The 23,041-nt window shown below is 50.4% G+C and overlaps 4 protein-coding genes across 4 annotated transcripts; 2 read left to right on the plus strand and 2 right to left on the minus strand.

Annotated features, from left to right (window-relative positions):
* Positions 1-976, minus strand: JN550_013788 (uncharacterized protein; the record flags this gene model as incomplete). Its single annotated transcript, XM_049312414.1, has 2 exons — positions 1-360; positions 684-976. Coding segments are annotated over 2 exons (653 nt in total), but the record flags the coding sequence as incomplete, so codon positions are not given.
* Positions 977-2,002: 1,026 nt separating this feature from the next.
* On the plus strand, positions 2,003-3,820 carry JN550_013789 (uncharacterized protein; the record flags this gene model as incomplete). Its single annotated transcript, XM_049312415.1, has 4 exons — positions 2,003-2,323; positions 2,371-2,973; positions 3,058-3,579; positions 3,641-3,820. The coding sequence occupies 4 exons, from the start codon at positions 2,003-2,005 to the stop codon at positions 3,818-3,820; spliced, it is 1,626 nt and encodes a 541-aa protein (XP_049164240.1).
* A 1,774-nt stretch (positions 3,821-5,594) lies between these two features.
* Positions 5,595-6,838, plus strand: JN550_013790 (uncharacterized protein; the record flags this gene model as incomplete). Its single annotated transcript, XM_049312416.1, has 3 exons — positions 5,595-5,737; positions 5,795-6,521; positions 6,581-6,838. The coding sequence occupies 3 exons, from the start codon at positions 5,595-5,597 to the stop codon at positions 6,836-6,838; spliced, it is 1,128 nt and encodes a 375-aa protein (XP_049164241.1).
* A 10,303-nt stretch (positions 6,839-17,141) lies between these two features.
* JN550_013791 (uncharacterized protein) lies at positions 17,142-18,362 on the minus strand (the record flags this gene model as incomplete). The annotated part of the gene is made up of 1 exon (XM_049312417.1): positions 17,142-18,362. The coding sequence occupies one exon, from the start codon at positions 18,360-18,362 to the stop codon at positions 17,142-17,144; it is 1,221 nt and encodes a 406-aa protein (XP_049164242.1).
* Between the last annotated feature and the right edge of the window lie 4,679 nt (positions 18,363-23,041).

The following is a 23,041-nucleotide window of genomic DNA, read 5'->3' on the forward strand; positions in this document are numbered from 1 at the left end:
AGCCGCTGCCAGCCTTCGAAGTCGTGCTTCCAGTTCTCTTTGGCGAAGGCAACAATCCACTGCCGATCATGGTTCTCTGGGGCCCAGCTCTGAAGCGTGCCGGCGTCGGCGGCATTCAATTGAATCCACCAAGCCGGGTCCTCATTACTGTAGGTGAGCTTTTGCGTGTTGGGTACATATTTGAAGTACCAAGTCTCTGGGTGTTCATTGAGAGCCTTGTTCAAGTCTGTGCCTCCTGTGCTGGCCGCGATGGCTCTTAGATGCTCTCGCGGGACGTCCTTGACTTCGTCGGCTGGGCTGCTCTTGCATGCTTGCAGCGTTTGATGTAGTACGTCCTCTGCTGTGGTGTATTCCAGCAGTCTGCCCAAATTTGTGTTAGCGATTCTCTCGTTGCGAGCACTTGTTCTGTCGCCTCTTTCGTGGCGGCTTTGATCCATACCGGTCAGGCCGCGCAGCACAGAACGAGGTAAAAGAGGGGGACGGGAAGTTGAAAGATGAGATGAACAGCGTAGGGGTCACTTGAAGTATATTACGACCTTTTCACGGCCGTTAGAAGTGGCTATGGGGTCCTAATTGGTTCGACTGAAAGCACACAACACAGAAGCACCCGCCGGCTCTCCTTTCCATCTACTACAATCAAATTACCGCTATATGTGAAATCTTCTATTTATCAAGTGCCGAACTCTTCTTCAAGATGAGAAATCCCTTCGGCATGTTCCATCCGGTCCTGGAATCTCCCAATCACGCGAAGAATTTTTGGAGCACCGTTGTTCCACCAGGAACTGACAGCAGACTCTTCCTCCGAGATGGGGAGGATCTCCTCGAGACCTGGCTTGACGTTGTCCTTGCGCCATTCACGAGTCCAACAATATGCGCGTGAGGTGATTCTCACAATCTCTGGGTCGGCCCCTGCTGGTAGAAGCACTTTTTCGAGGCGCAAATACTTGACTTCTGCCCTGCAGATTTGATGAAGCATCGTTTCCTCTGTGCATTTACACCCAGGTTCCCCTGCGCATTCTTCAGCCCCGCCCACGTCGACTGCTTCTGACCGAGTGCGTCTTAGAGAGGCCTCCCAGGATACCCTTTCCGCTTCTACACACGGTACATGGCCCATACGTCGAAATACGGGATGGCTTTTAACAAGACCCAACAGTGCCGCATGCTCAGGGGAGTGTTGAAGGACCTCGCAAATTGCCGAAATCGACCGCGCAAGGGCTTCTGGAGCCTCGCAAGCCCAGCACAATTCATCTGCAAGCCGTGGAGGTAGTTCCAGATTGGCATGGTGCTCCTCTGGCTGAGGATTCCAGGTCATAAGCGCAGGTGCCGAGGCTGATACTATATGGATAACTTCCAAGACCGATTGTTGAGTCGAACGTGGTATGCTCTGCATTATATTCTCAATGTGAGAAGCGAGGATACCGCAGTGATGGGGCTGATCTTATGACTCCGTTTCGGTGACAGCCTGTCTTATACTAAAGGTAAGCGGAGCTAGTTCGTCTTCCTAGATCCAGCCGTCCACTCACCACTGAAGTGTAGGATATGCACGTAGAAAATGGTATTGGGGGCCCAGAAATAGCTGCCATTACAGTGTGTGGGTTGATCTTGTCATTCAAGTGTGGGCCTCTTGTGAACTCGGCTGGAGTGCGTGAACCACAACTGTCTTGCGTGCGTGCCCAAATGCAGAGTCCGGTCTCCGATACTAGCTACCAAAAAGAGCTTACCACAGCTGAATCCCAAATTTGTCATGCATCCTTTTGAGGTCCATCCTTTTTTGGTCGCTAGACCTTTGCGCCGTGCCTATTCAGCGACGCACGTTACGACTAATCGGCCGAGCCTGTACAAAAGCAGCTTCTGAGCAAGACCGAAGCTTGTCACGGGTCCACTTTGACGCATGAACCGAGCTGTATCAATATAATATGTTCAAAATGATACTGCATATAAGTTCGCTCACATTTTGAAATTCTGTTCTATATAGATACCAATGACTCTAGACCTCTTTACAATGCTCGATCATCAGCACCAGGGCGAGATGCCCTACACAAGTTTGATCGTCAAGATTGGCGGTGTCGTGTTTGCTATCATTGTTCCATACCTGATCTTTTCCTCGTTCATTTCGCCGATTAAAGATATACCCGGGCCATGGCTAGCCAAATTTACTGACCTGTGGAGGCTGATGGATTTCTATTCTGGTACTCAGATCGAGACGCAGCGTAGATTGCACAAGAAATTTGGTTCTGCAGTCCGTATCGGGCCAAATATGGTTAGCCTGAACGATCCGGCATTGTTCAAGACTGTTTACTCTACCCGCGGCCAATATCTCAAGGTACATCGCATGGCAATACAACCTGACTGTAATTAACGGATGAATAGACCGATTTTTACAAAGTGAACGACGCCATGCAAAATGGTAACAGAATACAGAATGTCTTCAGTACGAGAGATAAAGCCCTCCACGCCAAGTACATGCGACCAATTCACAAGTTATTCTCTCTTCATCATATCCTGTCCCAGGAACACCTGTTCAGCAGAACGTTGATGCAGCTCTGTCAACATCTTGAGGAGCGGTTCATTGATGGAGAAAATACCGGATTGACATGTGATCTTGCCCAGTGGATTGAGTTCTATTGCTGGGACGTCGATGGTGAGGTGACGTTTGGTCAACCCATGGGGTTCTTGAAGGCGGGCGGAGATGAGACAGGGATGATCCATGCTTCAGAGCTTTCTCAGCGGTATTTTGGCATTGTTGGACAGATGCCGTGGCTAGATGTCTGGCTGGGAAAGAACGCAAGATGTCCTATCAAGTTTCCCACATTCGCTAGGACTGCTGAGTACTGCGCCCAACGTGTTGCAGAACGCCAAGCGTCAAGCGATAAAGCCCCGCCTATCGACTTTTTGGATCATTACATCGAAGCCAAGAGGCTCAATCCGGAAACTGTCACGGATAATGAAATCATAGGATATCTGATGATCAATGTTCGTCATCCTCCCCATCGACAACCCCTCCCCCCCAGAAGTTCAGACTGTCTCAGACGTACTAACTTGCCTGTCTGACTGTAGATCCTCGCTGGGGCAGATACTACAGCTATTGTAACGAAAGCTATCGTATACCACGTTCTTTCCAACCCTACAGTTCACAGCCGTCTTCGTGATGAGCTCGATACAGCTAATCTATCATTTCCAGCGACCTATAACGAGACCAAAGATCTTACCTACCTTGACGCCGTCATAAGGGAAGGTATGCGCATTCACCCTGTTCTTGGAGGTATTGTCGAGCGTGTTGTTCCTGCAGGCGGTCTCAATCTACCCGATGGTCGTGTGATTTCCCCTGGCGTGCTTGTCGGGATGAATCCCTGGCTGATCCACCGCAACAAGGAGATTTATGGCCAGGACTCCAACGCATTTCGGCCAGAAAGGTGGCTTCGTCATGCTTTCGAAACGCAAGACGACTACCAGCGTAGGCTGAGGCGTATGAAGGACACAGATTTCAGTTTCGGTGCCGGGAGCCGCGCTTGCATAGGGAAGACCTTCGCTCTCGTTGAGATATTCAAGACCGTAGCAACACTCTTCCATCGTTATAATGTGAGTTTTATCCTACCCGGTAGTGGCAGCGATGACTAACGATAGTTGAAGATGGAGTTAGTTCCCGAGGCGAAGCAGTGGACAACTAGGTGGTGGTGGTTTACTTTCGTGGATCACATACACATTACACTTTCTCGTCGTCATGGGAACTAGCAGGATTCAAATCTGCATACGTGTTATGAAGTTGGAACAAGGCTTGAGTTCAGCTGATCTGTTCAAGCTCTCGTCTGGGCAAGGCTAACCAACCTGTGTGCTTCGAGACTAGCTGTCTGCCTCTGGGAATGTGGAATAGCCTTCTCCGTCGAAGGATTACTGAGTTTGACGTTGACACGCCTTTACGGCGGGGAAATAGAGAGGCCTCCGGAGTCTGTAGACTCTAGACAGCTCGGTACGTACGATGGTGTGACAGGGTTGAGCGCTGGAGGGATATAAAAGACAGCCCACGCCCATCATCTGCTCTCACAAACTTACCTTTCGTATACATCGTGTATCGAACTTTCAATTTCTATCCTCATAGGCCACCCGTAGTTTCACAAAGTCGCCATGACGTCGCATCTATGCCGCGAGGTGCTACGTCGAGTCGCAGACAGAGCAATTGCACCAGTGGCAGTCCTCCTAGCAGTCGCCTCTTTGCTTGTAGGGTTCGTTGGCAAGCTAATTTTCAGATCAGGTCAGATTCAACATGTAGTAAGTTTTCACAAAATCTGCGCGTAGTTGTGACTACAGCTAACGATACACGATAAGCCCTTGGCCAAAACATATGAAAATACGGCTGATTCGGTTTTCCCATGGACAGCTATCGATACAAGGTGGTTCCTCGGTTATCGAGTCGACATGCTTGGCCACCTCGGCCGGCCTAACAGAAACCCAATCATTAGGGTTTGCAGAGAAACACCTGATGGACGAGTCATCGAGTATGAATGCTTTTATTCTACATGGATACTGCATTTGTTATATAGGAAATCGCGGGTGCCTATGCTTGGCGGTTCTAAACTTGCAACAAATGGGTAACACACTCGACGCCGGCATGTTCGTGGGAATCTGGTGCTTCTGCCCTCCAGGTTTGCTCTGTGTTTCTATCTCATCCGCTTGTGTTGTGTCGCACTTGGCCGACTGGCGCGTTGCGAGCCTGGTCTTCGAGACAGCTCTGGTCGGTTCATTATTTGGAGCTCAGGATGGCGAAATAGTAGATGCTGGAAGTCTATAGGATCGCTATGTTAGCGAGGAAGGGCAATAGTGCAAGAATCAAGTGTCCCAAGGAGCTGACAATATTTGGGGGCCAAGTAGTCGGGGAGGTGATGGCACGCAGTGAAACGAGATGTGAGCAAGACAGTACTTGCAGTCTGATCCCGACCGCTACCCGGAGTCCCTAGGCACGTCCCGCAGATGACAGCTGATTGCAGCCATGGGGTGGTTCGGTCCTAAGGGTTCGTTTTGACCCCGTACCGCTTGGTCAGCAATTGGTCCCGTACAGGCGCGAGGCTGATGAGTCCAGTGTCCAGAAGTCGATGTGCCAAAGTGGGCCGATGACCCGGAGATCGGGGATCCAGCGAAACGAGTCTTGAGAAAGAGCTGTTCTTGACACATGAGGTTGAACCTTGACTAAGCAGCCTGGGCTTGAAGCGGGCCTATTGGATGCCAATTCTTGGGGGTGCAGTGCAGAAACGGAGGAGCTACTGCAGCGCCGAGTGTTGGCAGGCGGGCCCTAACTACGTTGATGCCGTGCTAGTTTGCACGTAAGCGTAAGCGGGGAAACCGCGTCACTATGCTGAAAGGCAAAAAAAACACCACTCTCCTTCTCGTCGTTACTCTTTTCCTTCCACCTGCCTTGCCCAAATACGCCACCCAACCATCGCACATATAACCACCGGCCATTTTATGTGACTCTGCAAAGGGGTTGGCATCTCGGATTTGCTTCTTGATGTGTCATGGTACTGTAACTGAGTCATGTCTGCCACAAGAAGCTGAAGGGTCCTTCATCGGCGCTCTCCATTCTCACGATACCTGGAGCTTCCATGATCTTGCAAGCCACCCCAGGTATCGTCTCCAATTGTGCCGCAGTTTCTAGGTTCGAACCAGACCTGAGCATCATAACGATCATCTTTGACAGCGAGGATTTGCCGATCGATCCCCGCAGCTTTACTACGATGTCCCCAATGTCTGATCCGGAGATCGCACGGCTGCAACGCCAAATTTAGGGGCTCACGCGCGCAAGAAAGGCTTCAGAGGCACGAGAGGAACAAGAGCGATGCGAGAAGGAGGCGGCAGAGGCCCGAGAGAAACACCTCAGACGCAACATCCAACCGAATACGCTAGATGAATATCTATGGAACTGCCACATCTACCTCTACAAAAGCTTCAAGCTTGCCGACAAGTCTGTATCTTCCACGGGGTTGACAAAAGTCGATGGCAAATTCTACCCGAAATGGCTTCGTCCCTGGACCCAGTTTACCGAGTCGCTCCGCCGACAGCAGTTTGACGTCATCGTGGAAGCCTGTGGCGACGGGCGGCTCTTCTACCAAGAGAGCATGACCCGAGACATCGGAGAGAATATATCCCACAGGCTGGCGGGCAGCGAGGATGCGGAGACACATTTTGAAAAAGGCGCAGTTGAGGATCCAGTTCTTGCTATTTTCCAGCATTTGAGTGGCCAGGAAGCTATACGCGCGAAATACGGCTACAGCCGGCTACAATTCAGCAGCAACAACCGCGAAATCACGCATGCGAGCGTCGGAACACCACTACCGAACGAGGAGGACCTAGATCACGAAAAGCCGGAGCGGCGGAGTACGGGCCCAAACAAACGGACAGCATCCGAGTTAAGAAGGAAGCCTCGGACAACAAACCCAGATGGAGCCGGGCTGCGAACGCGGCCCGGCGGGGACGAAAGCGTGGCGTTTGTCTATGACTTCAAGGCCGCTCACAAAATCGCGGCCAAGCATGTGAAACTGGCCATTGCGAAGGGGAGCTTGTTCATGGAAGTCGTCGAACAAGTGAACAGGACTACATCGAGGACGGATGCCGAGCAAGAGCAACTCGGAGCGAAGCGCGGCTGGCCATGGCGCTCACCCAAGTCTTTGACTACATGGTCACCTACGGGGTTGCGTATGGCTACTTGGCGGCAGGCGAGTCGCTGCTGCTACTCCACGTCGACCGGGCCGACCCGCAAACGCTGTTCTGCTACCCGTGTGTGCCCAGTGAAGATGTGGGCGACGCGTCGTGCGAAGACTGGGCCGAAAAAACGGACGTACACGGTTGATCGACAATAAGAAAAAGGGAGAATGGGCATTAGATACATATCTGGCGGGTTCCATTGTGAGAAGGAAGGCACATTGCGTGGATTCACATTGCGCGCATTCACATTGTGCGGATTTGACTCGTCTTGTATTCCTCCGTATAGGGTGTAAAACTGAATTGATTCCGTTGTCACTAGGGTCACACGTAAGGAGCCCGCTGTCGGTTATGGAACTACCGCTGATCTTCGACAAGCATGTATGGCTGCCTAAAAGACCCATTGGCAATACCAAACCTAAGCATTGTGCGCATCGGCTGCTATTACTTCCACACGACCATATCGTCGAAATTTGTTCTTCTACCTATTTAACTACCCCGCGCCTTCGAACACCCTAACGCTGCAGAGCTAGCGTTCAGCTAGTTTCGTGTCAACCTTTCCCCTCTAACACAAATTTATAGGGTGATCTCTTTACCAGCCCTTTTCGCATCTTAGCAAGGCTACTAAAGCCAATATGTTTCATTGTGTTCCTTTGCCGTTTGAGCCTTTAGGAACAAGTAATAGTGAACCTTGCTTTCTTGCCAGTTTTGAGCTCCTGGGTGCGTACTTCCTCAATGACATCAGGGAGTTCATCATTGGAGGAAACCTTGTATGCTGTCACAGTACCTTCGCAGTCTCTCAAGTGATGGCCAATTATTATCAAGTTATCAGTCAGGGGCTATCAAAGTTAGTGAGTGGGCGTTGGATTGGAATCAAAAATTTCTCACTTTCTTATCAAAGATAGGCACAGCTTCACCCTACCTGGAAATTCACACTTGGCCAGAATGGATCCTTGGGGCTGAACCGTCCCATGGCTGCAATCAGCTGCGGACTGAACCATCCCTGCTGTCATCTACGGGGCGTGTCTGGGGGCTAAGGTGACAGGTGATTCAGAGAGTGCTGTAGTCTAAGTCCGTGGGGCTGCAATTGCCTGCGGGGCCTGATCTGGCGCAGGCACGCAAGGTTGCCTGCAGCTGATTACAGTCACTGGGGCGCTATCGGGTGGCAGCTTAGGCCACAAGTCCTGCAGGCCGTAATTCAACTTCAGGTCTTGGCAGAAAGTCGACGTCCAAAGCGAAACTCCTTTTGATTACTCTCCAGAAGGACCGACCTCATTTCAGAACGTCTTCAGACGAACGTGACGCGGCTGTACGGATGTGGTCACGAAGGGCAGGTTCTGGCACGGCGGCTAAGTGCGATTCGACGCTCGCAAGCAAGCAATCTTTTCGTGCCCCTCACACGACTAGGTGTAGTCGTGTCGACAAGATACCTACATGCTACCAGAAGGCAGGAACAATGCCCAGAGCAGCGCCAGGCTCCTCTCCTGGCACACCGGTGATAAGCGCCAGAAACCGGACGACGGCAAATGACACTCCCGTTAGCGCCGGAGACCGGATGAGGATTTCTCAATGCTATGCCGTCGCCACGAAGTCGAGTGGACGCGAGAAGAGTTGGAGAAAGGCCTCATTTAAGGAAACCAGCCTATCGCCTGGGGTCCCAGTGAACAGAAGTCTTGCAATACCGAAGGAGACCATGGTAGTCTCGGGAGAAAGCCGCTGCGCAATATGGCCGGCACTCGAGATATCTATCAACGAGATCTTGTATATAACATCGCGCTGCAACCCCATGAGGGCAGCTACTAAGTTCCTTTGCGTATGCCCACCGCTAGTCTTCCTACTATCCTTGGTTTCGCGACTTGAACCCACGAAAGGTCCACGCTTTTGACGCCTTGGATTTCTGCTGCTCTTGTTTTTGGCCTTTTTCAAACGTCTATTCTAAAGCCCACCATCCAGGGCATACATCATCCGCTGCAGATGACTCAGCATGAACGGCCCTGCCAGCCCTACCGTCGTGACCATCTCTATGCAGCTTCGAATTTGGCCCCCGAGTGCAGACAGTTTGTTTGTGGATCCGAGACGTGTATCCCTGCCTCGGTTTGGTCCTATTCATACCGATGATTGAATTTAGTGGGTATTGAGAATAGGCCGTCTTATTTCAGATCAATGTACAGATTTGACTAGAATTGAAGCGAAGATTTTGAGATCTCTGTGGAACATGAAGACACATATAAACTTTTCCTAAGCACCACCTGCTCTTGGCGGATGAAAGGCTCGCCAAACTATCAGTTCGGATCTAAGCCCCATCATCACTTGGGGACCCTCGTTGCATACTCAATAAAGCCGAAGGCGCACTGGTCGCAAGGCTGAACTGATATCTAGTTCACACACGCCGTTCTGTTCTACTCGCTCCATTCAGTCATACCTTGCCAGAGCAGCAGCACCATCCCTACAGTATACGGTACCCCACTCAATGGTCCTTAGCATTTGGATGGAATTTTGATATTAGTGTGATGGAGAAGAGAAAGACCGACTCCCGAACCATCTATGACGATGTTCACATCAAACAGCTGTTTCTGTCCCGGGCCAACACGCTCTTCCCTTATGACGCTCTTCTTCACGAAGCATCAGGGCAGCGCTGCCAAATTCAGCATGGGAATCAAGACTCTGGAAAGATAAGACCTCGGAGTGGCAAAGCATTGATTATGGCGCTGGATACCGCAGACGAGAGTATCATTTTTCCAGTCGCGTTGCTTGAGACCTCGCATAAAGCCTGATAGAAGCGGCTCTATTTGCACTACTGAATCCTCAGGCCTTTGTGAAAGATCTTATGAAATATTGGCCACAGAAGTGCAGGTAGGATGCTTGGTCTATACCTTCATTTAGTCAGCACCACGGACAGGATGCAGAGGCTGTCTTCGCTGTTCGGTACCGGGATAAAAGGGCAACTCTACGTCCATACTGGGCTTATTAGAACTATATACTGGCGACTAAGATGTGACAATAGGAAGCACCGCCTGATACTGAGCTCGTGCAGTGTGGTTTGGGAGCTGAGGTGTTTTTCCGTTGCTGTTTCGAGCTGTGGGGTAAATGGCGGGGGTATTCGGAGGGAGGATTTTTGGTGATCAGACAGACAGACACAAGCAACAGATTGGTCTTTGAAGATGATGGTCTTCGAAACATACTTGAGCTCGTAATACATTCGCTTTCTTTCTGATCAGTCATATTTAATGTACAAAAATTTACGTTGCAGAAGGACAGAAGATGAAAAGTGACAGAGACAAATAAGTGAGTTTCTCATCCTCCCCATTAAGACCATTTGTACTGCGGCCATGTGCTGCACATCTGTGATGCCAATCAATGTTGATGACCGCCACCAGGCGTCCTCAATGACACACAAATCTCAGCTACTCAGGTTTCCCTCTACCAACGAGAGGCAATTGCTAGGCACCATGTACGCAGCAGTCAGTTATGGGCTTTTCCGCTGTTTTACACTTCCCCGTTATCAAAATGCACTCAGCGTCCACGGACCTGGTGAAGCATGTTGGACCATAGGCTTGCTCGTTGGAGGATAGAACGCAGAAAATTCCCAAGGCGACTTGTAATCTCGCTCCACTTGATCTCACCCGTCAACACAAGGTGGGTAACCCTTGCTACGAGAAGAAAGGTCACCGCGTAGAGTAGCTCTGTTGTACCGAGACAAAACATGACTAACGGGATATCTACAATGGTTGTCAAGGTGTTCGTCATTTCGAGTTGATATATCGATGCACAGAAATCTGTATAAGGGTTTTTGGTTTGATCAAAGGTAGGGAGAATTTGCATGACTTCTTGTCAGGAGGCAAGGGGTAGGAGTATTTATATGCGTTTTGAACTGCGTTCCTCCATAATAAGCAAGGCATACTACACGGAGCCAACGCAACTATCATTATTCTCGTCGGAGACAAGATTGATCTGGGACAGTGCCAGGGACACGACAGAAGGGCCCCGCCTGTAGAACCACCACTGATCGTCGACAAGCACATGATCTCTGTATGCCTAAGAGACCAATCACTTCTGGAAGTGGTAACGTGTAGGCTGGCCTGCATCCTTAGCTAGGGGGCAGTTCAGTCTCTACGGACCAAAGAATCAGGCCGTCTCCAGACATAACTACGTCAAACGGGCCAAAGTTCCATCCGGGCACCCGAGGTATAGGAGCAGGGGTTTATGTAAATCACGAACAGCCGGGATCATGTCAGATGTGCGTGAGACGAAGGCGGTTCTGGATTCGGGTCTAGGTTGATGGATCCACATAGAGGGCGCCAGACAAAGAAACAGCACTCTTCCTGACTCCATGTTCATCTACGCTACTAGGCGTAATTGAACGCGATCAACGCGCAGACCATAATCTTCTTGGCCTTCTTGTGGTAGTCAGATCAAGATCAAGACGGTGACTACCCTGTGCTTGGCAATAATGATGGTTCCTTGGGTTTTGTGTTACATTCAACGTATGAGTGATTTTCTGTCTTCTACTTTCACTTCCTCACTTAGATGTGATAAACTGGAAAGTTCAGATGGGAAATTCGACTTTCACCCAGTGTGTAGTCCCAAATCTCCGGGCTATCTCGTGTACCGTTTCAGCTAGGTAACAACCCGCATGCACAAGTTGGAGCAGATCCAAGACACAGCGGACGAACTGTCTGTCCGTACACCAATGCGTCTCAGCATATAAATTGTATGATGTCCCACTTCTTTTAGCGGAAAGACTGGTCATATACACTGCATACAAGGTCTCCTGCGCATACTTTACGACGAAACAAACGCAATGACATACCTGCCTGTTCTGACGGCATGTTGGGTGGTGGAATTATTGTGGACTGCCTGGGGTTGCAAACATGCATACACTCGGCTCCATCAAATTCAAACACCGCTTCCGTTGAATGAAGCATACAGGCTCCCGTATCTAATAACCCATACAGCCATCTCATTGGTAGCAATCTCGACATCATTGGCAATACTTATCCTAGCATTAACTCGAGGCAGCAAGTGGGCTTGCTATTTGCTTTACGTCATCCCACCTTGGAGTATGAGTAGAGAAGTGAGTCAACTGTAGCTTCTTCTATTGGCCTAGTTGACCCCTATACAGAGCATAACAGCGGCCGGGGCATCTAGCCTGGGTCAGAGGTCTTTTGCTCCATTGCCAGTCGTGACTGTCTTGGTCTCCTGTTTTGTTTTGTTTGGCGTTGAAGCGGGACTACGCGGCCTACTAGAGCAAGTGGAGCGAGTATTCTACACCATCTCAACAGGTGGTTTTCGCTTGTGGATGGTGCGGGAATGGATACTCATCCGAAGAGATTGTGAGCAATCTCAGGCCTACATCACTGTTCATTGTGTGCTTCGCATTGTGGCTTTTATAGCCACGTTTTCCGGATCACTGGCCAACACACATCAAGACCAACGCTTTGTAAGCACTCTCCTGCCATAACATCCTGATCCTTACTCACCTTGATCGTTGCTCACTCTGTAGATCACTACGGTGGTGTTCGTGCTGTATGATGTCATGACAGAGCTTGCGGTACAGTTTCGCTACGTTGCGAGTCTCCTTTAATAGCGCTACCATTATGATTGTACAAAGAGAGCGTGGGAAGAGATATGGGAAGAGGGAGTAGTATAGGTTATAAACCCTCTATGATATGTGTGGCGTTGCCGTAGATCCACTCTAAACAATCGATTAGGCCGAAAGATAAGCATCCTGCAAGATCTGAACTCTTCTGCCTGCAGGTTACAGCAGAATGCTGATAAAAATTCGCCGTGTCATTTATAGTCGAATGATAACCGCCCAGTTTCTAGACCCCCTGCAAGAATTCGAGCGCCATCCTCCAGGTCTCTGTATCACTCGATATATGCCAAGCTGCATGCTGTTCTGAATTAAAAAACTCCAATCTCGGTATGACGCCTGTGTAACCGTATCCTCTCCATCGACATCGAACATAGCGCTTGAAGCGCTTAAACCCGCCTTCGGGACTTTGCTGTGCTCAAGTTGGAAGTGGCGCATCATTGCAACAAGAGTACCATGATCTGCCGCAAGGTCCCTCTATCCAACGGAGGGCTAGCGTCTCGCGGATCTCCCTCCAGAAGTGCTCGTCGTCAAGATCAAGACGCAGAACGACATTTCGTAACGAAGCTTTCGAGAGTCGGGAAAGACTTCGGCAAATATCCTGCCATAGCCCAGTCGTATTACGTGAGACTTGACCATCGGGCTTCTGCAATTGATTGTAGGGAACCTTGATAGATAGGTGTAGACATCTTATTTTCTGAAAGCAGGCTAATGGCTGCGTGACAAGGAGCGTGTGTAGCAGCCCTAGGTCCGTACATATCAATGTCACGGACGCGTATAGAGACCGAAGAGCTTCATCGTGACTAGTTAGCCCGTGTCAGCACAAATCGGGCTATCGGATGTATCTGAGGCATCTCACATTTGTCTCCAGACACTGCACTAATCAGCCTCGCGCCTGCACATGGCTGTCGCCATGCTGAGGCTGTGCATCTGTGGCGCGAATCAAGATTCCCGACGAGGTCAAGAAGATCAGCTCAGGACCTTACTAGATCAAAAAGATGGTGATCTTCTTTATCAGGCACACCCTGTAAGAAAGGATCTGGTATGGCCTCATGTTAGAGCACGCCACAGCTGATCACCCCCTCATGTCACGTGCGGCGACCTCTTTGCTTTTGTTCGCCCTGTTTCATCGGCACGACCACAGTTTCCATTGTTAACGCATTCATTCTTGCCTCATCAATCAACTGCACCAACACTCAAACAAATCTTTTTCCTTGCAACAGGTGTTCAGCGCCTCAAAATTGGTGCTCTGATTTTGCCCGCCACAAATCCGAAATTTGGGGTGAGAGCTTGTCGTAAGACCCTTGTCACACATGCCTATAGCGGTGCTCTAGCAAGCGTAGCTCATTATCCCCCTGCCCAACGGACAACGGTCTGCAGGGGCTTTGCCAACAATACTCACCGGTTCCGTCACCAGATCGTTCGTGCCTAGCAACTGTCATATTACGTCTCCTATCCGTCATGGTCAAGAATCCAGTTGAAGAAGTCATTTATCTGGGTACTCGATCTCGACCAACACCTGTTCAACATCCACATGAAAACATGGTTCAGCCCACTGTCCAACCCCCAGTGGCGAAAAGAATAAAGGGAAGACCGAAACAAACGAAGCTGAAATCGCGCAGAAAAAGCCTTTTCATCCCAGTCGAAATAATCCGGAAAAGTATGGCAATTGGTCATACGAATGGTTCAGGGCATCACAGGAAGGGACAAGAAGTATGTGCGTACTTTGACGAACAAAGCAAATTATGCTACCGAATTGGAAAAGAGGGGCGGCAAATTGCGAAATGTCATGTAGAACATCTGTCGGCATTCAAGAACCTCGGAACAACGCGTTTGCGTGCAGCCATACTTGAGCAGCTGAAGAGGGCTTTCGGACCTTGCTTGAGCGACGGTGAGGTATAAACTCGAACATACCCGCGCGAGGAAGACCTGTTTTGGGCAGATTTCTATAAACCAATGCTGAAATAGGAATCGAGGGTTGTGAGCACTACTATTTCTGATGCCTATTAATCGCATGGCCTGACTCTGTAGCCGGGTTCATGCCAGAGCCTGCGTCAGAACATTCCCAATCATCGCTTCTATCTTCCCGGTAACGTAGGACACGTGCTAGTAGACTTTCAGGTTGACCTCAGCTGGCGAATGATCGAAGTGTTTTCGGCTATAGTTTCTAGACTCATACATGACAATTCTGGTAATTTCCTCAGAAATTGGCTTCCTCAGGCAAGCACGCCTGTGTTGTGTGTAGTGTGATGCTGCTCGCCTGTCTCATTCCTACGCTTGTGCTCTCGTGTCCACATGCACACGCCCGAGTGCTGTAATGTGACCCAAAGTGACTACATCTGCTTCCTGCGTTGCTTCCAACAGCAGAAACCGCCCATCAGTGCATGTCCGTAGGTGTCCGCGCAGTTGGAACCAAGTCGTATCTTGCGTGACCAAAAGAAGAGCTTGCCAAAGGGCGATTTCTGGATCCTTCGAATGCTAGCTACGTGAAGTCAGGCTTAGGCGGCTCTGAGTCAAACGGATCCTTGGGACCGAACCATCCTTGGCTATCATCTGTGGGGCATACCCAGGCACAGACCCAATGCGGATGGTGGGGTGGCGGTTAGGCTCAAACTCTTGCCCCACCTGAATGCGATGTACGGCGTCGTCCTCCGCAGCCTACTGACTGCCATGGTACAGTACTCGTACTTAAGTTTTACAATTCGAAGTTGAATTACGCCAAGCTGCCAGTGGACCGATGACGCCCCAGTGGCTGTAATCAGCCATACCAAGCCCCACAGGCAATTGGAGCCCCACGGACTCAGACCACCTTGCGCACCAGCTCCATTTGACTTCAATTCATGGCAGGAACTCGATATTCAGACAGCGCTCCTTCTCGTCGCTCCTCAAATGAACTTGCGCCACCCTAAAACAGGTCCAGGCCATTTCTTGCGTACGGGCACTTCCTGGATGACGTGCTATTGTCCATTTATTTACCTCTTCCGGTGGCTCATTCTTGACCTAAGGCGCGTCACGTTGTAGACGCGCAATATGCAGCTGGTTCGGTGCATCGCGTTCAGGTGGGGCAAAGGACGGTTTGATCCCGCCACCTGGAGTCACTTTAGTCCCTAGACACGCCCCGCAGATGACAGCCAAGGGATGGTTTGGTCTTAAGGATATGTTTTGACCCTGGACCGGTATTCGAGAGGAATACAATTAACTCCATGCTCTGATTATGTCGGATCTTGTAGTTCGCCTGTTGACGAGACATCATCCTCTGCATTCTTTCTTGGGCGGCCAGATTTTGTTGGCCAACATGACTCGATGTGGTCGTGAAATTCCTCTTTAGTTGCACTTCCATAGCCGCAGTGACATTGATACTGCCTCTCCACCCTTGGCCGTGTACAGTTCTTGAGGTGGCGACGGAAATTGTCTTTCCGCACAGTTTCATATCCACATGAACAGCCGTATTGCGGCCGGCCAAAGCTATGCACTGAGCTGAGATGTCTACTTAGATTTTTACTCTTCGTGAATGTTTTGTCGCAGCTGCGGCAAGGATAGCGCATCGCCTCCTTCCTGTAAGATTTGGTACCTCTTGCGGCAATGCCCGACACAGAGGAAGCTGAGTATGAGGTGGTTTCGTTAATTGCCGGGGAAGGTAAGCCAGGCTCGTACGCGTTGTAGACATTTCCTTGATGATTTCGCTGGTATACATCCCCATCTGATACGCCTTGAGCGCCAAAGTCAGGTACAAGTCCCAAGGAACCACAGTTCGGCGTTGCGCAGCAACCGTCACAGACACCTTTTAGGTCAGTATTCAGGTGGGTGACGAGTCTAGGCAGTAACTGCGATGTGTGATACGGCTGTTCGTCTTGTGCAGCTGCATGGGCATTGGTATCAAGTTGCAGGATATGCTCAGTGTGGAACCCCTCGACTGCGTTGATTACTTCGAAAACTTCGACGACCATTGGGTTGACAAACTCTGGCAGAAGTTAGCATGAATACGCCAGCACTGGAAAGAGATCGCCTTGTACCAGGTGAGGAGATGTGCGTGCCATTGGGAAATAGGGCTTTCCAAAGGGTTTCCCAGGAATCCACCTTGAGGCCATGAGGAATCGCAGTGGTGATTAATCAGTAAGTCGGGTGGAAGTGATAAATGAGGATGCTTATTCATTTATCTGCCCCGGCGGTGAAGGCTTCCCTTATGTACTTGCTGTAGATCTACAAAGTTACTGCTTATCAAAGGAATGTTTGCGATAGGAAAACTCTAATTTGAGCCGTCCATGCCAACAACTAAAGCGTCTTAGAGCAAAGACTACAAATGTTCAGCATCCTGTACACAGCAGCCAAAGCTTGCTGACTTGCGTTAGTCCCTGCGTGTTAGTGTGTTCTGAATGTATGCTGGGGTTAGGTGGTGTCAGGTTATGTGCAGTTTCTCAAGTGTTTACGTACATAATTGTTCCCTATTAAAGCTCAGAGGATCGTTCTGTAAGCATCCTGTAAACTCCGCCCTGAGGTCGACTCGGTGACCATCATGCGTAAATGCGCACTCTTAAGAACAAGCAAGTGAAAGTAATTCCCCAACCGTTTATTAAACAGGTTTGAATGCTCACAACCCATGTATTTGTAACTACATAACGCCGTAAAATGCTAGGCACCGAGCTGCGGGCCATATGACCCCAACAGTTGATGACACCAGCAATTATTTGTTGCTGACCATAGTGAGAGGATGAGGCATACCATGGTGTAAATCATCCTCACATTCCGCTCCCTCAAACACAGAACCTTTTGTCCAAAGACCGAATCGTCTTGACATCTTCATTGTTGTTGTATGAGTCGGCTGGGTCGGCTGTTACGACTCTGAGGAGCTCGGCGCTGTTTATGCTGGCCGGATACGCTGTGTTGAGCTCCAAGTGGGTTGGGGTGGGGTGGGGTGCAATAGGGCCGACAGACTGGCCTTGGCCGAAGGGTTGAAGTTATCTGGGCCTGTGATATTTGCAGGAGACACACTCAGGGTTCGCGGAGGTGTCAGACGCGGTGCTATGGCTGGCGTAGCCGGGATTGAACCGCAAGATCTGCGAGCGCTTGTAGTGGCAACGCACGGCTCTAGCATGACTGTATGAGCAACTGTCTGCTGAAGCTGTTGGAGTCTTGGGGCAGAAGTGGCCGATGTCGTCCGGATCTGAGGGTGCGACGTAGTGATAAATGGAGCGGGTAAGCGCTCGTTCTCGTAAGGTGGACAGCCATAGACAGCATGTCTGATCGGCGCGAGAGTGCTAGGTGGTGGAAGTTGAGGCGGTGGCCCTTGTCTACGTGGGCAGCGCATATGAGGTTGCAGCTGTAGGCATGGCAGGACCTGCGATTTCGTGTCTGGGGACATTTTCGCCGCACTCCACGGGGGCGTATTGTTCGCTGAAGGCGGCCGAGCTCCCTTACAAGCGGGATTTGGCGGGCCCCAGGTGTAGCCGTAAGGCGATCGCTCTGGCGGTGGTAGCCCAGGGGGCTGCGCGTTGTACGGATGCATAGACGCCGACGCCCATGGAAGTGCGGGTGATGTAGAGCCATGAAGACTTGACTCTGGGTACATGCCCTTGGCCGGCACGATATGTCGGAGCTGAGGGTCGGAGCTGGGCTGTGACAAGTCTGGGGCTCCATGATGTGGCCAAGAATAGTACGAGATCAGGTGTAGGTGCTGCCCTTGTGATGTTGTGATACTGAAAGACTGCTTCATCAGGCCGCCCGCCTTGTACCTGTAGCCCTCAGGTTTGCCATAGAGGTCTTCATCACTAAGACGGCCACTGTCTAGGTTTTGGCTATTGCTGCGTCTCGAGTTGCCTGATCGGCTGCCTCGCTTGCCCTGTAGCTCTCGGTATGTCAGGAACCTGCCGGACACTTTGCTGGCGCTCCAGGATTTTCCGTCGGTCCATCGGCATATGCCAGCCTCGCGCTCGTCCCACACGAACACAGATTCTGATCTGATCAACTGGCGTTCCTTCTCCGACAGTCGCCGCTGCACTCTGGGGAGCAGACCCAATCTACAGGCCTCGAACAGCTTGATGGCGTCTGCGGGAGTCCGCACGTACCCACGGTAGGTCTCCATGACTGGTTCCGGTGTTGGTTTCAAAATTTGAGGGGGTTAGTGGATAAGAGTGGGAGGAGAAAGGATGACAGGTCACTTGGAGGCACGAAGGTTAGACTATTATAGGTCGAGGTGTGCTCCCTTGCCCTTTTGAGTCAAGGTTCCTTCGCTAGGTCGCGCCGCTGCCAAGATGGCCTACACCGTTTGCACAATAGCCCAATGAGTCGAACCATTTGAAACGATTTGCCTTGCGTACGCCGGGCGAGCCAGTGACAGCAGGAGCGTCATGCTTGGCTCCCATAACCCTGGACGATGTGCAGCCGAGGGATGTATATCAATTTGCGTTGGGCCCCTCCTTGGGACAGGCATGTGAGGCGTGCTGGACGTAAAGGGAGAGGCCGCCTCGAATAGAGCAAGTCCTGATGCCCTAGATAACCTGACACACTGCACGCAGGGCCGCCAGGTGAACTATGTAAATACATGTATACGTGTACAGTGACATGCCATAGGGATTCTCTCGTAGGACTAGCCGAGTAATACGGCTCTCACTCGAGGGCCCAGCTTGAGTGGCATCTCCTGCGAGCGTTGGGTGGCACTTGCAATATTGTGTTTTCATACCCTCAAGGCTGGCCCAGCAGCTCAGGATGCAGCCAGGCTTCATTATATCGAGTACCGCACCTTCGATGCGTGAAGTCGGCGGATCAAAACATGCCCACGGTAGTAAAGCTTGAGGCGAACATGTTCTCTTGTCGAAACCGCTCTTCCCTCCATGGCAGTTGATGCAAATCAGGCTGATAACTAGCCATCGGCCGAGATCAAATTGAAATAGAGCCCTGTTGGGCTATGAACTGCTGCTTGAAAGAAATCCGAGTAGTTAGGAGTCACCTACCTATTCATGCTTGAGCTTCCGGGGAAACGCGTTTTGAGATGGGTCAAACATGCCAGCCAGCCCGCTGGCTACTGTTCTGGCAGATGGACGAAGACCCTGCCTCACCTGGTCTATAGATCAAATTCAGTTGGTAATTTTTGAAGTATGAATAGGGCCCAAGGATGACGAACGACTTTCGAACCAGCGATTTAGGGTCCCTGGGGCTCTGTTTCTATTTGTTCGTTGTAAAATATTATCAAAAGCGTGCGGCCGTGGCTTCATGACAATCTTGAGGTTTGGTCGGTAATTGCTATTGTACTAGCTGGAGCCCTGCCAAGATTGAGCGTGCAGGTATATTACTATCAAATCACCTGGCAGGGTCGTAATCACTTGTTAGCCTGGCTGTCATCGAACTAGCAATCAACCATGTTAGAACATGTGAAGTTAGTGGCGCCATCTGACCAGAAAGTACTAGAAGCGGTTTCTGATCGAGTTTTGCGCACGCAAGAAAAAAAAAAAGAAATGAAATCCAATCATGTCTAGCTCACACACGATCGGTGATCTGCGGTTATAGTTCCATACCTGTGCCATACCGCAATGCCAAACGTCAGTAAACGACGAAATGCGATCAGGGTGCATCCGTAGACTGACAAGACAAATACCTACGGCTAGAGGCTCCACAAGTCCCAGTAGCTTCTGGTAGGTGAGTGGCCCGAAACTCGAACGAAAAAGCGCAGGCACCTGCAATGACGGCCAACTTCCTCCTCGCGGTGCGCAAGTCAGAAGCAACAGCGTGAAGTAGAACTTGCAGTACGACCCTTGTGACGGAGAGATCCGAGCGTGCCTGATTAGCTGTGCCGTACTCACGGGCCTGTGCTATGCCCGAAGCATAGCGCCCGTTTGACCCCAACCCTTATACAAAGATGTCTGAGTGTGAGATGAATACGAAATTTCTACTTGATGCGACTAGCCTGGCCTCCAAAATCGAGAAAGATTCCTCACAACCGACTACCCATCTAGAGTTCTCCGCATCCACCTAGTATATTCCGATCTGCAAAAATCACAGGCATCGTTACAGGTTGCAGAAGATAGCTTGGTCGCTAGTGTGACATTTCTAGCATTCTAGAAGGCATAAGATGGCCTAGCCATGCGACATACGAGTCATAGCTTGTGTGCAAGAGACTCTGTGCGGCATAGGCTATATCGCTGACCCCAACGGTACTGTCTAGCACGGGAATGGTGCATCGCTTAGGGCGGTAAATGCGTGTGCTAGCGCATTTCATTTGCCGAACCATGATGAGAACTTTGACGCCACTGAGCTGACATAAATAATTATGAATCCACCTTCATAGAAGTCGATGGCTAGTACATCGGAGAACTTCTACGCCTTTTCGTCTCTTCAACAGCTAGACCTACTTGCTACTTGTCATCCCGAAACTCTGCGCTTCTTAGACACTGGGAACACGTGATCGTACGCGCCTCACCTCCGTCACGCCCAAGCGCACCAAGCACTTAGCAAGAACAAGAGCATCTCACTATTACCAGGATCAGGAACCATTGGGAAGACTCGCAGGTTCGCAGCTCTGCCCTGTCTGCCGTAGCTCTGGGTTCGCAACCTGAGGTGACCATCTGCACCAAGGAGACCGAGAATAGCATACTTGCTAAAAAGTCTCGGGCGCAGGCGAGCCATTCCAATGGGCCAGCAGTCAAAACCCGGTCGTGTGGACCGTGGGCTTGGGCTTTGCCTCTGTGCTTTTAGGTAATTTTGATCACCTATTCCTAAGGATTTCGCGCATATTAAGGCGTTTGCATGGTGGTGACGAGTTCACCCCTTCCCCCTGGGAAACAAAGATGGAGTTGCCCAGGAATATGCCGCAACGGCAGGCTATCCGCTGAACTGTGCCAATTGGGCGCTAGCAGACTACCGAGGGTGAGCCTTCCTCAAGTGGAGCATCGCGATTGAGCCTGCCTGCCTGCTCCCATTTCGGTAGATATAGCAGTGATCTACAGGATGAAGCTTGCAGGCATACCCTGCCCTGCTAACTACAGCCATAAAAGGTGGGACCCGGATAGTCAAGATGCCGATCAATCGTCCTGCACAGGGCCCAATATTTAAGGGCTGTTCATCCCAGCGTGACCCCAAGTACAGAAGTCCAGGGGATACTTGATAGCACAGCGATCATGATTTGATCGTCTTCTCATTGTGAAAACTCTAGTCCCCATACGATATCTGGTAGCTTGACGTACACACCTCGACGGTCATAAATTAGCCCCATCGGGATGAGTCCCGCCATTGCTAGATGCAGGAATTTGGCAGTTGGGCTGTCGCGGTTCCGCAATCAGTTGGGCTAGATGGGCGTGAAGAGCGATGGTGGGGTGCTCAGTGGATAAGAAATAGCATCCTCATAAATTTGACTTGACAGCAAACAACACAGGGACAATTGTGGCCAGTGCCAATATCCCTAAGAGAACCATCTATCCTCGAGAGACTGACAGCCCCAACGCAAGTAGTGGACGGGCATGGATATCTAGTTATTTGGCTGATGGGATTCCCTTCACAAGCCGGGGCTAATCCTTGTACTTAGCAACCCATGGCAGTTCTTTATGGGGTATAGATGCGGTATCATCAACGTAAGTATGCGTGATCTTGCACATCCTCTCATAAAGAGCTTCAGGCGGCTACCGATATTGAATGCTGTGCCATACAGTGGCTGAGTCAGGGCCGTACCCTTTACGTAGGCAATGCGCGGAAGCTTGGTGATGAGCTGAAATGTGAGTCACAGATTTGGCGAACATTTCGTCGCGAGATGAGTGAGTCAGAAACCCTGTCAACTCGTAGCTCCATCCACATTCCGTCAGGGCCTCAAGGTGTTCCAGACTGCGCATATTTGTTTAAGACAATATAACTACAGAAGAGAATATGGACTTGGCCCTCGTTTCCAGTTGGCCAAGTCATATGCCCCTCGGAATGTATCGGAATACAGTACATTGGCCACCACCCAGGCCGCCGTGAAAATAAAGCAGATTCTGAAATAGACACATCATTCCACATCACTCTGGACCACTCATCCCGACCCGATCAGAGCTTTCTCAACTTGCCCCTACGGCAACCACCTCTATGGGGGATGTGACCCAGCACTAGTAGCTAGCTGGATCTAGTCACTGGTAGTGGTACTTGTAGACGAACTCGTAGGTGAACTCGTAGACAATGACAGATTTTCTGGGAGACTGGCCGACGGCGACGTTGTTTTTACAATGCTGGATACAATACTTGCTGAAGTCTTTCCTAAGGACTCAAAACTTGTCTCATTTGAGTTTGTCGACTCTCCGTTCCAAACCTCTGGGCCTGGGACGAGGGTATAATTCTTGGCGCCATAAAATACTGAAATTTATAGCTTCATCGGCTTAGCGGTAGACGCCTAAGATTGTGACAAGAGGGCCGAGATTTCCTGATCCACCACCGGCAATCTTGATTTGGGCACAACTGCACGTCTCTTGTTAGTTATACTCAAACACAGGTAGTATAATGAGGCTCCTCCAGCGCACCTATAGAAAAACTCGGCCTCGCCGACTTGAGCGCCATGCATACCAATGTGCTCGGAACGAACGAGATACTCTCCGTTGGGCGTCGCATAAAATAAGGGCAAATAAGTTATCAACGAATGATAGAAACTTGATGAAGACGGATGATACAGTAGAAGATTTGACTCGATGCGAAAGCTGGCCTTAACACATGATCTCGGCCGTCAGCACCCGTAGCCATACGCTCTGTCCATCCTCTATTGAGCGATGTCATCTGTAATCATGTTAGAAGAATAGACCCCACTCATTT

The sequence above is a fragment of the Neoarthrinium moseri genome, assembly GCF_022829205.1.
Source record: "Neoarthrinium moseri strain CBS 164.80 chromosome Unknown scaffold140_Wmoseri_CBS_16480, whole genome shotgun sequence".
In the NCBI taxonomy this organism is placed as follows: domain Eukaryota; kingdom Fungi; phylum Ascomycota; class Sordariomycetes; order Amphisphaeriales; family Apiosporaceae; genus Neoarthrinium; species Neoarthrinium moseri.